General features: G+C 41.5%; 1 protein-coding gene across 1 annotated transcript in view; it reads right to left on the reverse strand.

Annotated features, from left to right (window-relative positions):
• CHEK2 (checkpoint kinase 2) overlaps window positions 1-15,076 on the reverse strand; it is a 1,207,489-nt gene that overhangs the window by 956,899 nt on the left and 235,514 nt on the right. Inside the window, exon 3 of the mRNA XM_044068390.1 lies at window positions 13,509-13,633. Within this exon, the coding sequence (XP_043924325.1) occupies window positions 13,509-13,633 (125 nt within the window). The remainder of the gene's footprint in view (window positions 1-13,508; window positions 13,634-15,076) is intronic.

Consider the following 15,076-nt stretch of genomic DNA (forward strand, 5'->3'; position numbering starts at 1 on the left):
GTTAGAAGAATCCTAGACTTCAGTTACTACCAATCAGCAACATTTTCATTAACAATACACAGTTAAGGCTCTTACACACAACACAAGCAAAAAGCTACAATTCAAAGTAGAAAGGTATAATGATTATGAAGCAGGGGATTAATTCACGAAATAAGGAAATAGTTTTTAGTAGAATCTAGAACAGAAGCTGCTGTTACAAGGAATTAGTAGCGCATATAAAACATTGCATGATGACTATAAGAATCAATCAGAGGTTAGAAAGGATTGGGAAGAAAAAACGGATAAGCAATTTGCAAAGAAACAATGCACGTCTCCCAAATATGCAACAAAGTCTAAAAGATTTAGGATCTTTGCTTGGAAGAAGTGTTTACATAGGTATTTTTATACCCCAAGTAGACTCCAAAGAAATTTATATCAGGTATACAGGATATGTTGAGGTGCGATGGGAAAGAAAGAGGTAATTGGGAACACATCTTCTGGGAGTATAACGAGTTGGCAGACTTTAAAGATTCCCTGCGAACTACTTTGTCAGAGATGCTGGGTGAGCAAATTGGTGTAACTAGGGAAAATTATTTTGTTTTTTTTGAGCTATGATACAGAAAACAGAATTGCCTAGACACAGTAAGACCTTGCTGAGTCTAATTATAGTGGCTGCCAAAAAAGCAATTACTACAAAATGGAAATCAAAGTCTAAACCAACTGTACTAGAAGTAGTGAATATAGTAACAGTCTGAACAACTGGAATTGGAATCTTTAGAAAAGGGTAGGAGCAAATTACATAGAAAATGGGAACTGTGGGAACAATACATGCAGAAGATGAATAGTTTAAAAGGCACGATTTGAATGAGCTATGTAATTTTTGACAGACTGACTGGATAGATAAGTGATGTATAATATTTGCAACTAAAGTTATGTCAGTATGGTTTGTGATGTACAATGTTTGCAACTAAAAGTATGTCAATATGGTTTGTTTTAATTTATATAAATGTATGATTATTAAATCATCACTTATGACATAAGCAAAAATGTTTCTTGTTTAAAAATATTTATTCACAACTAACTTATGACGTACATTACATGTATTACTACAGCCTCAATTAAAGCCAGTAGTAGTATAGCTAAGTAAACTTACCAGAACAGTAGATGCTCAAATGGGTTATATAATGACAAGGATTTTGCAGCCGGCCAGTTTGCCAAAGCCTTGGGCTCCTTCAAATGCACTTACTCTTCTTTTGTTGCACAAGCTCCTAAGATGAGAAAAAACACCCATAAGCTTCAGGACTTTCCTTGCCAAGAGAAAAAAAAAAAAAGAGAGACCAAGTTCATAAGAAGGGTAAAGTTAGGTACAGATGTACAAATCCTTACCCTGGCATAATCATAAACACAAAAAAGTGGGATGGAGGTGGGAGCAGGTAATGGGGCAGTGATTTATTCAAACATCTACTTTTAGTACAGTTGTGCAAGTAAACTTAAGCGATATTCATTCATAATTACTGCTGCAGTAGTCTTAGCTGCATGGGTAGATTGCCAAAGCTTACACAGACTGGAAGAAGGATGAGAGTCTAACAGTTTCTGGAGAATGGTCCTAGCAAAGCTTGTTCTGGACATGGAAACAGAATCTAGGTTATAACTTTGGAAACATATTACGGAGGACCAAACAGCTGCCTCTAGAATGCTTCTGGAGTCAACCTTTTTCTAAAAAGCCATACAGGAAGCCAAGCATTGACCCTGCATGTAGTTGTCAAAAGAAAGTACAGTTGCGTACACTTACCATCAATGTAGATGTCCAAGTGTATTCACTGTTGCAGTCATCACCTGTGGGTTATCCCTGCTGTGGTAGACCTCAGCCGACCCAAATACCAGAGTCAATGTTTTTCTGCGTCGGCTGCAGTCACCTGTAGTCTGACTGTAGGTTATCAGTGCAATAAAGCAAGGCAGCCGACATCATTACATCAGTATTTCTTGCCCTAACCTGTCAGAATCACAGGGAAATAAGGTAAAGTGGTCCTGGCGCTAAAAGCCACCATGGGAAGCTTATGCCCCCCTAGGGAAAGAGGACATAAGGGGGATGGAGGGAGGAAAACCAGGACTGCAACAGTGAATACACTAACATCTACATTTATGGTAAGTGTACACAGTTATACTATGTTCTTCATATTTCACTGTTGCAGTCACCACCTGTGGGAGGATTCCCAAAGCTGAGGAGAGGGGTGGAAGAATAGTTAAAGCCCTAGGCATGGGTCAGCAAGCCCTGCAGAACTGCAGAAGCAAACCCTGACCTAGACTTAGAAAAAAAAGAGGTAGGTGGTATTGCTTTGTAAAGGTATGGATAGAGGTCCAGGTGGCAGCTTCCAAGATGTCCCTGGTGGGAACTCCTCTGAGGAAGGCTGTGGAAGTGGAGGCTGCCCTAGTGGAATGGGTACGAATAGACTTAGGGGGTGGTTTCCCATGTAGACTGTAGCATAAATGGATACAGTGCGATATCCATTTGGAAATGGTTTGCTTGGAAATGGGCTTCCCCTCTGCCCCTGTGGCAAAGCTGACAAGCAGCTGGTCTGTTTTTTATGAAGGGTTTAGTACGGTCCTGATAATATCCAAGCTGTCTGTGCACATCTAGAGAGTGCAGAATTCTTTCCCTCTTCTTTTGAGGGTTGGGAAAGAAGGTGGGTAGGTGTATAGCCTGGTTGAGGGTCACATCAGATACAACCTTGGGCATAAAGGAGGGGTTAGTCCTCAGGGAGATCCTGCCTGTGTGGAAAATGATGACGGGTTCAACATTAGGGCGGCAGTCTTCCAGGAGAGGTATTTCAATTCTGTTGAAGCAGCAGGTTTGAAAGGAGGTAAGGTTAGCTTTTCTAAAACATAATTCAGGTCCCAGGATGGCATGGGAGGCCTTCTGGGAGGTCTGATATTAGAAGCCCCTCCGATTAATTGTTTAATCAAAGGATGAGAAAAGAGGGGTAGGACTGAATCGTAATGGGCTGAAATGGCTGAGGCATGGATTTTAATGAAAGAGAAGGAGAGGCCACTTTTGAGCAACTCAGCTAGGTAATCCAAGATGAGAGGGATGAAAGGATGTGAGGTATTGGTCCCTCTGGACTGGCTCCAGGAATAGAATCCTTTCCATTTCCCTGCATAAGATTTTCTGGTGCTGGGCCTTCTAGCCTCTGTGATCATGTTTAGGACCCGTTTGCTTAACAGGGACTCTGTCAGCTTTTGAGGTATAAGCCATGCCGAAAGATTGAAAGTCTGCAAGTCTGGGAGCAGTACCTCCCCCCTTACCTGGGTCTAGAGGTCTGAGATCCGAGGAAGCAGCTTGGGGGGGGGGGCTCTAAGGTCAGGCTGCGCAGTAAGGGGTACCAATGCTGCCTAGACCAATCTGGAGCAATGAGGATGGCCTTTGGTCTCTCCTCCCTTATTTTGATCAGTACCTTGGGAATTAGAGGCAGAGGAGGGAATGCATACACAAAGAGGGAGCTCCAGGGGAACGTTAAGGCATCCACCTTCCACGCTAGGAGGTGATACTCCCTAGTACAGAACTTTTGCAGCTGGTGGTTGAGGTGTAAAGCAAAGAGATCAACCTCCGGAATCCCCCACTCCTGAGTGATTTTCAGAAAGATTTCCCTGTGGAGCTGCCATTCGTGAGGGTCCATTAAGTTTCTACTTAGGTGGTCTGCCAGGGTGTTGTTGACACCTGGTAGGTATTGGACAATTAGGTGTAGACCCATGTAGGCGGCTGTCAGCCAGAGGTTCATGGCTAGTCTGCACAGAGGGTAAGATTGGCTCCCCCACCCCCCGTTTGTTGATGTACCACATTACTGTGGTGTTGTCTGTTTTTAAAAGGAGGACCCCTGGCCTGAGATGGAGTTTGAAGGATGTCAAAGCCTTTTTTACTGCCATCATTTCTTTCTGATTGATGTACAAGTGAAGGTGCTGGGCATCCCAAAGACCTTGGGTGCACCTGCCTGCTAGGTGAGCACCCCAAGCAACGTCTGAGGCATCGGTGCTGATGGTCTGGAAGGTAGGGCGCAGGGTGAAGGAAGACCCTTGTTCTTGGCACAGGCCTCTGCCCACCAGAGAAACTTGGCCTTTATACATGGGATCAGAGGGAAAGAGGTCTCTAGAGACAGAGTGCTGGCACCAAAGTTCTTTAGGTACCACTGAAGTTTTCTCATGTGAAGCCTGGTCACAGGAATTAGAAGGATGCAAGATATGTATCCCAGGGGTTGCAGGAACTTCCTCACGGTGAGGTGACTTCTGGAAGCCAGCTGGGTAAAGTAAAGCGGCAAGAAGCTCTGCCTTTCTGGGGATAGGAAGGCTATTTTAAATGCTGCATCTAGCAGAGCTCCCAAGAAAATTATCTTCCTGGTGGGGGTTTGCTTTGATTTCTTCTCGTTGATGGTGAACCCTAGGGAAGTTAAGAGGGATTTGACAAAGAGAAGGTCCTGGAGCAGTTTTTCTTTGCACTCTGCCTGAATGAGGCAGTCCTCCACGTAAGGATAAATCTGAATATTTCTTTGTCTGCAAAATGCTACAGCCTGGGCCAAGCATTTGGCGAATACTCTGGTTCAGTAGATAAGCCAAAGGGCAACGCAGAGAATAAAAAGTGTTGTGATCCTTCTGAAGTGCAGGAATTTCCTGCAGGATTCCCTTATGTGTATGTGGAGGTAGGCATATTTTAGGTCTAGGGTCACTAGCCAGGCATTTTTTGTTAACATAGGCAGCAGCTGCTGCAAAGTGAGCATTTTGAATGTGGGGACCACCAGGGAGGTGTTCAGAATGGATAGATCCAGGATGGGGCGCCAAGTACCCTCTTTTCTGGGAAGAAGGAATAGTCTGGAATAAAAGCCTTTGCCTGCTTGATCGGGGGGGGGGGACGACAGATTCTACTGCCCCCTGGGATATGAGAGTTTAGACATGATTCAATGCCTCTGCCCACTGATTTGAAGGAAAGTCTGGGTACCCTCTTGGAATTGGGAGCTCGCTGAAAGATAATTTGTATCCCTGAAAAGTGATCTTTAAAGACCCATTGGTCCTTTGTTACAGAAATCCAATTTTCTTTTGAAGAGGGAGAGCCTTCCTCCTAGCTTTTGGCAAGTGAATGGAGAGCAGAGAGGGGACGGGGAGTCATCGTGACTTTTTGCCATAAAAGTGAGGCTCAGAACTCCCTGCCTTTGGAGCAGAAGTGGTCCACTGTTTGCTTCTTTGCTGGCCCTGGGAGAGGGGCCTGCATGGTCTGTCCCTGCGGGGCTTAATTTGGCCCTGCTAGGTGCAAGGAAGGACCAGTGTTTACATGGAAAGTTCCTGCTGAACCTGGGATGTTGAACCTGAAAGAAATCTTTTACTGTTTGCATAGATTTTGCTTTGTCTTCCATCTTTTTAAGCATATCCTCTGCTTTTCCTCCAAACAAGCGCTCCTTATCCAGGGGTGCATCAATACGTTTGGACTTGACATGATCAGGGAGAGGTTGTTCCTTCAGCCATGCATGTCTCCTAATGACAGATCCTGTCACTGCTGCCCTGCTAGAGACTTCTAGGGCATCATATCCACAGTGTAATGAGTGTTTGGCCCCTTGACCAGCAGAGTGCAGTAAATCTGCTAACCGTTTTGAATTGGCACAGTCAGGAAAGGTAGAAATCTTTTGTTTTAATAGTTCCAAAGTGTGTTGCTGATATTTTAACATATGGACCTGACAATTGAGTGCTCTGATAGTTAAGGTTGCAGAGGTGTATACTTTTTTACCCTATCTGTCCAGAGCTCTGGAATTCTTGTCAGAAGGAATAGGATTCTTGGCGGAACTAGTCTTCACTCCTTTAGGTCCCTGTGTAATGATCTCTGGGTCTGCAGCAGGATTTCTGTACAGGTATTTGTGAGAATCCAGTACTCTTAATACTTGTCAGGTTGACTGGGAATAGGTGGGAGAGCGTCATGGGCCAAGCTGGATTCATGGAAAACATCACCTACCATCTCTAAAATAGGAGGGATGGCCAGGGTTCTGTGCTGGGGCAGGTCCAGAAACGGAGAGAGTCTTTTCTTAAACTGGGGGAAATCCTGAGATTCCCACTGGAAATGTTCCCCGTGGGTGTGAAGGCTTTCCCCGAAGGAAAGATCCTCTGGAGGGGAGGCAGAAGGGATGGATTCCTCTGCATCTGAATTCTCAAAAGCTGTCAGAGGTTGTTGTTCCTCTTCAAAATCTAAATAGATTCCTCAGAATCCTGTTCTGTCATGATTTCTGAAGGGTGCCTTTTCCTTTTAGAAGTTGTGGCCTGACTACCCCAGGTAAGGGAGATGAGATTATCTCCCCAAGCACAAATGCTTAAAATGGAGGAGGGAGCAGGAGCAAGATGGTGGCTAGAAGCAGATTTTCTAGGGGTGGCCTGGCTTCTAGGCTTGAGAGAATCTGGCGATCTGAAAGAAACTGTAGTCTGATGAGAAGACATAATTTTTCGTCTAAATTCGGTAGTTCGGAAGGCGGTGCCTGCGTCGTGGCTCCGGACCCAATCGAGGCAGAGACAGCCAAAGGCTCGGAAGCCAAAGAAGATTTCTGCGGCATACCAGACTCCGAAAGGGTCTCGGTAGAGGCCTGTGTAGATATCAAATTGGGCATCAGGGGCTGCAAAAGCGCCTCACTGAATTCCAGAGAGCGGACGACCTGCTTAGCGGTACCGTCATCGGAAGGCTTAGCCTTGTGTGGTCTGCCTCTATCTTTATCTCTGTGTTTTTTCAGACTGCCCATGGATTGTTGGCTGACTGACGCCATATCGGAATGCAAAGCCAGAACATGAAAATAACTGTCTACAATAAGAGCTCTATGGCAAATGGTTCTCGCATTAAAGAGGGCACAGAACCAGCAACTGGGAACATCATGGTCTGGGCCTAAACAAGTGAAGCAGTAAGAATGGAAGTCTCGATGTGGGATCTGCTTTTCACAGGCAAGACAATTGTTAACTTTTTCGGACATCAGTAGTGCAAGAAAAAAGGGTCCCAAACGGGGTGCTTAGCTTTAGACGTTTTCAGCTGAAATTCAAACTCTGGTAGTGAACGGGCACTCGTGTGAACTGCTTCTGCTATGGGTTCCAAGGCAAGAAAGACTGATGTAAATGACATCGGCTGCCTTGCTTCAGACTGCTGCCGATGCAGAAAAACATTGACTCTGGTATTCGGGCCGACCGAGGGCCATCACAGCAGGAATAACCCACAGGTGATGACTGCAACAGTGAAACACGAAGAACATCTTGCGAGGGACAATCATCTGGAAATAGTGTCTCAACATGGTTTTTTTTCTCACCTTCACAGGAAATAAACAGCAGTTCACCTTTCTTAAAAGGTTCAATTCTGTCAAGATAATACCAGAGCTGCCTATGCACATCTAGAATATGAAGAATCCTTTATTTTTTTTAGATTTTGGAAAGAAAACACGGAGATGGATGGTTTGGCTTAATGTGAATTCCAAAACCATTTTAGGCATAAATGAAGGATTTGTTTTCAAAGAATATCCGTCTTTATTCCACCATAACAGCTTGCAGATCATATATGCTTCTTGCAGACGTCAGAACAATCAGTAGTATTTGTAGTGTGTGATGTACCTTTAAGAAGCATTCTAGTCAGTGGGTACGTGCATATATGTACTAAGCACGTGCAAGCAAGACTGCCATTGTGAGTGAGCAGCCGGAGTGAAAGCATGCATCTGTGTAACAGTCAGTTCATTTAAATTTAATGGTGTGCGTCTGCGTGTGTGCGTGTGTGTGCGTCTGTGTAAAAACTACTTAAAGGAACCCCCAAGCCTCACAGTCTTATTCAGATACACAAGACAAGCAACATGGTGTCAGAATGGGATCCAGAGTCAATGCCATTAGGCATACAGTTAGAAATGGAGGAATATACAAGAGTGGATCATCCAAAGCTCAAACGACTCTCAAACAGGTCAGAAACCAATTTCCAGTACTAAAACTCACTTAAATGATTTTTTATGCAACTAATATAAAACAAAAGCATTCAAAATGCTCAAAACAAATTTCTAATTGAACAAAATGTCCGAAACTGCGATATACTGATAAAAATATTAGAAATAATTATGAAAACGTTTGAAAATATCCAAATCGCATAAAATGTATACCAAAAGGGAAAACTACCATATTTTTTCACAATGTACTACTTTTTCACATTAACTAAAGCTATTCGAAGTATCTGAAATTTGCAAAGTGTTGGAGTGTGTGCAATATTACACTGCAGTTATTTCACAAAGTACAGTCATTTTAAAGGGATTTTTGTGCATTTAAATATTATTACAAGTACCAGGTGTGTGTGAATGTTCATACATAATTACAAGGGCCAAGTTTGCACTGTGAAAGTAATTTTTTGGCATGGCAGAAGGATTTTGCAGACCAAGTCGCTTGTGTTTGATAGCAATATTGCAGAAAATTGGAGTGTGTTTGACCAAGAGTAAGATATTTTCATACAGAGTGCTTTTTCTGACAGATGCATGTACAAAGGCATTTATTCTACTTAATTTATCCGGTTCAGAAGCCAATGACAGACCATGTTCATCTGTGTATACATCTCCTGTGTTTGCAGGGGAGGGGAAAGGGGAGGGGAAAGACTGCAATATTGTGGTACTGGCTGAAACGCAGGAAGACCCAGAGTGCTTAAGACATAAATTTAGAGAAATGTGAAACCCCCAGAAGAATATTATAATGGAAGGACACTTATTTTACAAAAGAGATCAAAAGCCTGGTGAAACTTTAGCAGCATATATAACAGACATGAGAAATAAGGCTAAAACATGCAGATCTGGTGATCTGACAAATGAGCTGATAAAGGACAGGCAGTGAGAAAGACTGTTGCTTCAAGACAGGGATTAAACTTTGAATAAAGCCACTGAGATTTGTCAGATGTACGTGCTCACAGAAAAGCACACAAATATGCTTACAAATGAGAAGGGCATGCATGTAACGTCTTCCAATGCTAATGTAGATACTATGCAGCACTAGGTTAAAAGATACAGGCCTAAGGGCATGGCCGTCACAGCAAAATCCAGAGCAGCTTCAGTAAGGCCTAGAGTACATGCAGCAAAGCACAGGGGTGACTCAGCAAAATCAAAGAATGTGCCCCCACCTAGCCTAATAGTCAACTATCGTAATTCTGATGGTAACCATGAACCCAAACAAGAAAAGTGCTTAACTTTTGGTCAGCAGTGCCACAAATGTAAAAGGTAGAATCATTTTAAAAGGCTTTGCAAATCACACGAGGCTCATTCTTTTATTAAAAGAAAGCATTCAGAGGCAAGTTGATTAAGCTGCAACCCTACTTTTATGTTGATAGTGTGTCTGCTTGGTGAAACAGTCAATGCAATAGATTTGTGGAGAAAAAAATTAAGTATTTTGTACTGTTCGGATTCATGGGAGACCTGTAGAGCTCAAAGCAGATACTGGTTCAAAGTGAAATGTTATGTCAGCAGAAACATTTGCTAGGGTAAGAGCTAGAGAACAACTTGATTAGGCAAAGTGTGCGAAGCTTGTTCAAACCAAAGGCTCAGTACTGCTTTCACATTACTCTACTAGGAACAGCTATGACTTGCAGTTTTACGTAGTCAAGAGACACATGCAGTCATTATTAGGCCTCAAGAGACCGTTTGAAAATGGGACTGCTTTCATTTAAAAGTCCACCACGTAAGCTTGAATGGTAACACTCAAATTTTGCCCAAACTATGCTAATATTTTTGAAGACAAGTTAGGCAAACTCCCAGTTGTGTGCGCCATGAAGACAGACCACGAGGTAAGCCCAATCATCAAACCAGCACAGGAAGCTCTAGTAGCCATGCAGAACAGAGTCAAAGCTGAGCTAGACAGAATGGTGCAGCTAGGAGTAATTTATCTAGTAGAAGAACCAACTGAGTGGGTTTCTTCCACGGTAGTAGCTCATAAGAAAAGCTCAGATGATATTAGAATAGGTATTGGTCCAAGAGACGTGAATAAAGCACTAAAACGGCCTCATCATCCTATACAGTCGAGGAAGTTGCTGCCCTTATGCCAAATGCTGCTGTTTTTTCTGTCAGAAGCAAAAAGTTAATTTTGGCAAACTTTTCTTGATTGAAAATCTTCATTGCTAACCACTTTCATTTGGAAGGGACAGATTTTTGAGAATGTCATTTGGAATAAACTCTGCCAGTGAAGTCTTTCGACGTGTGATGGAATCATTTTTTTTCTGGCCATCCATGTGCTATAGTAGTAGATGAGATTCATGTAGGAGGCAATGGTGAAGTCAAACGTGATAGAAACCTTAGGAAATTCTGGAACGTGCTCGTGAAGTTAATCTTTAGCTGAATCCTCAGAAATGTAAATTCAGGATAAAAGAAGTTACCTATGTGGGTCATTTGTTTACCAGTTCAGGTTTATGACTAGATCCTTCCAAGCAAACAACAATTCTTGAGATGCCAGCTCCAGATAATGTCCAAGCCTTACGTTTTTTGTTGGCATAGTCAACTATTTAGTTAAGTTCATTCCAGATTTGAGTCACCGCTTAAGAGAGCAGACATGCAAAGATGTAATCTGGTCCTAGTCAGACCACCAAAGAGCATTTGATGCCCTGAAACAGAAAATAGGCAGTCCACCCAGATATTATGATGTTCACAAACCAGTAACGCTTTCTTGTGATGCTTCTAAGTTTGGTCATTCTTCAAGAGGGTAAACCAGTAGCCAATGCATAGAGAACTCTTACCCAAACCGAGATGCAGTATGCCCAAATTGAAAAAGAGCTCTTGGCAATTGTGTTTTGCATGTTCAAAGTTCCAGGATTATATTTATGGCTGACCTATCCAAACAGAAACAGACCACAAACCTCTAGTCACTATTTTGAGAAAGCCAATGCACACAGCCCCTGTGAGATCGCAACGCATGATGCTCAAATTGCAAAAATACAACTTCAGTCTTGTTTACACAAAAGGCAAACTTCTTTATCTTGAGATACCGTATCCCGATCACCCAGAAAAAACGCTGAACAGCATGAGAATGAGAAACCTGATTTTGAAGTCATGGAAGTGAAAAATATTTCTTCCACATGTCTCAATGAGCCGAGAACCCACACAGCTTCAGATCCAATTCTCCAGAAGCTCAACCACTTTATCAATCAAGGATGGCCTTCAAATCAATCTTGTTTACCAATTAATGTGCAGCAGTATTTTCCATACAGAGATGAGATTTTCTCACACAATGGTGTCATCATGAAAAGCCCAAAAGTGATCATTCCAAAATCCTTGTAACAAGAGTAAATTAAGGTCTTGCATCATGGTCACCACCCAGGAACAGATTCTACCAAAAGAAGGGTGACAGCACTAGTATTTTGGCCTTCTATGTCAAAAGATGTTGAAAAGGAACTCTCTTCTTTGTCTGTTAGTAATAGTAGTAAAACCGCATCAACAAAACCACTTCAATTAAGCCAGATTCCTGAAATACCATAGTCGACAGTAGCCACTGATACTTTCAAGTGGAATGGTCAACATTACTTGGTGTTAGTAGATCCTTACTCAAACTGGTTTGAGATTGAGATTGACCTACTTCCTAACCTAAAGTCCAATACTGTCATTACAAAGTTGAAGAGAGATTTTTTTTTTTGTCCATGGTAGTCCCCACAAAGTCATTTATGACAACGGTGCACAGTTTACAAGTCAGCAGTTCAAAAGATTTGCTGAAACGTGGGACTTTGTTCATGTTACGAGTAGTCCTGAATACCTGTAGTCAAATGGTTTGGCTAGACGTGCAGTTTCAAAGTGCAAAACAGCTGTTAGAGAAATCCAAATGAGATAATGTTTTTTTCTAAATTTGCTTAATTTCAGAAACATTCCTAGCAATAATTTACTTGGTTCACCTGCCTAGAGACTTATGCTGAGACAAACCAGAACCACATTACCAATCTGTAAGAACTTGTTGGTTCCATGTGCTAAGAAAAACAAAGCAGTAAAAGCTCAACTCCTAAAAAAATAGTTTGTTCCAAAAGTAGCAAACCTCTGAATCCATTAAAAGGACAGATGAATAGTGAGGGTGCAGACAACAAAAGGCTTTGATCGAATTGGACTTGTGAAACATTTGTGTGAAGAACCAAGATCGTAGATTGTGGAATTGCAGGGAATGGAATTTAGGCATAATTGTAAGCATTTATTACCAGTGTCCGAGCTAGCGTTACAGCATCTTGCTTGTAATGGGGACTCTAATTCTCAGAGTTATTTGTCCAATGCTTCTGTTCCAGAGAACATTTCATCATCTGTTGGCATTCCTGAAAGTATCCCTGAAAATCCTGAAGTAGAACATTCCCCAGTGACTGCCCCTGTTGCTAAACCCAGTGCTAACTATTACATTACAAGGTCAGATTGAATCTCAAGACCTAATCCTAGATACACAGCAACCTGGACAGGATTGTTACTGTTTATTATTGTCTGTATAATTTGCATGCCTATTCAATTGTCATTGTCACTGTGAGACAGATCAGTCAAAGAGGGAGGATGTACATCAGTGTGTGTGATGTACCTTTAAGAAGCATTCCAGTCAGTGGGCATGTGCATATAAGTACGGAGCATGTGCAAGCAAGAATGCCATTTTGAGTGAGTAGCAGGAGTGAAAGCATGTATGCTTGTAGCAGTCAGCCAGTTAGCTAGTTCGTTTTAAGTTTAAAGTTCCAGTAATCTTTCTTGATGTGTTTGTGTGTAATAAACTACTTAAAAGAACACCCAAGCCTTATAGTCTAATTTAGATACACAAGATGACCAACAGTACTGTGTTCCAAAAGATGAAATGTAAATCAGCCTGTTAGAACTGGTTTTAAAGGAGGAAAAGTTTTCTAAGGATGTGCAGCAGATGTTAAAGGAGGCAAAGAAACCTGTTACTAGGAAATATCCTGGCAAATATGAAACATTTACTAGTTAGTGCTGCACTAAGAACCAGAGTCCATTCAGGGTTTCTAAACCACTAGTTTTGTAATACTTATGAGAGTGCTTATACTCTGTCCTTTCATATTTATATATAAAGGCTAATTTTTCAGCTATTTCAGCATGACTGCCCATACAGCTTCCCTTTCATTAAAGTCTTTGGTCAAAAGCTATTTTTTAAAAGGGTTTACATATGCATCCACCTACAAACATAACTATTTTTTTTTTGAAAAGTTAACTAACTGCTTTTGAACCAGCTTATCAGGAAAATAAAAGATTTAAGCTAAAGCTGCAAAAGTAGTTGTCCATTTTGGACAGCAGCAGTGTCACTACGGCAATTACTGTCCACAAATAAAACTACCTATATAGAAAGACTATGGCCTTTCTACAAGTGTGTCTGTGTGTGTGTTCATTCCAGTAACCCAGGTCGAGTCATAAAAATATTTTTTCAGCTAACCACGTAGTCAATTTAGTAAACAATACACACACTATTTCAACTAGAATCAGAAAACCACTGCGCCAACCTACAAAAAACAAATTATAATCCAGACTTTAAAGTTCTAAATGTCAATAGTAAAGTAAGAGACTTACCCTGATTATGTGAAAATGCTTCTTACTGTAGGTTTTAAACCTTTCTGTTCGATTTAAGGCTGGGTGATCGAAGCAGTAGCCACAAGATTTGTCTCTTCCAAACCAATACTCATCATCTATGCAGTCTTGAAAACAAAAAGAGAAGAAATACATTAAACACATTTTTCAAGACTGAAGTTATTAAAACTGATATAAAAAGTTATATTTTATAAATTAGTTCTAAATGATAGCATTATTATTATTAACAGTACATATACACCACAATATTTAAAAACATATAATATACTAAAATACAAAGATGTCAGGAATATAGGCAGCCTCAACACAGCCAACCTCTTATTACGGGTTCTTCACCTACTTCTTCACGAGCAGCTTTTAACATATCTGACGATTTGCACAGACTCTGGCAACAAATTCCAGGGAATAATCATTTCATTAGTTTTGCTCAAATCACTTCCCAAATATAGCCTGGGCAGTGAGTGAGCACTATCATAAATTCTATGAACTTCTGCAGGCTTCTACTATCTTGTTGTTTAGTACGACATGGATTTAATAATGTGGTGTCAGGTCTGGAGGAAGAAGCCCCTTTATAAGTCAGTTTAACTACATCTCAGTGTTCTAGAAGGGTGTAGAAATCTGCAGAAGACATTTACAGACCTACAGTACTTACCATCACCCCCCCCCACCCCCCCAATTTGTGTCACAGATATTAATCTGGAAAACTAAAACTCATACAACCTATTCAAAGACTGCAACACACAATTCGTAAAGCAGAATCTCCAAGTCCAACTTGAAACTTCCTCATTTTCAGCTGTCAAATACATCCGCCTTCTCCCAGTCCATCAACACACTTCTGGGATATTGACTTGGATATCTGCAAAATAAATGCCAGCTAGGAGAAAGCCCAGAACTGATTCCTTGTGATTCCATTAGTTACAAAATTTACATTCAGAGAAGGAACCAGCAACTTTCACAACTCTTGGATAGATGATCTGTAATTCAATGGACAATGTAGGGGTTTACATAAAACTTGTCCAATTTTTCAGTAATACCAATAAGGGGGTTTGTGTCAAAAGCCTTGGCCAGGTTGAGATAAGCACTGTGCTCAAAATGACCACTGTCCACAGTCTCTGTAACCTTTTCAAAGAAGCTTACTCAGTTCTTCTGCCCTTCACAAAACTAAACCAATTAAGATCTAGATGAGTTAAGTTACCTTATGTCTGCATAAATGAGTTTTGTTAGGACACATTCCATGGTTTTGCATACACTGTTGGGGAGGCCTTATGCAGGGGAGTCATAGTGGCTGTTCCCACACATCAAGAACAAACCCTGTAGATAGGCTGAGGTTGAACAGTTTCAGTACAGGCTCAGATAGTGTATATTTAGCACTAATGGGAATGCAGCCTGGTATGCCGTCTGGTCTCATGAAGTAGTATTTTTAGCCTTTGATTGGGATTGTAAGACTAGTTCCAAAGTGATCACGTAAACTAAATTCTCAGGGCTGGGGTGGTGGCAATAATGTGGGTAGGAGGGGTAAAGTTAGCACTAAATCTGTCTGCTGATATTTT

Source organism: Protopterus annectens, chromosome 4.part0 (assembly GCF_019279795.1).
Source record: "Protopterus annectens isolate FY-2018-M chromosome 4.part0, PAN1.0, whole genome shotgun sequence".
NCBI lineage: Eukaryota > Metazoa > Chordata > Ceratodontiformes > Protopteridae > Protopterus > Protopterus annectens.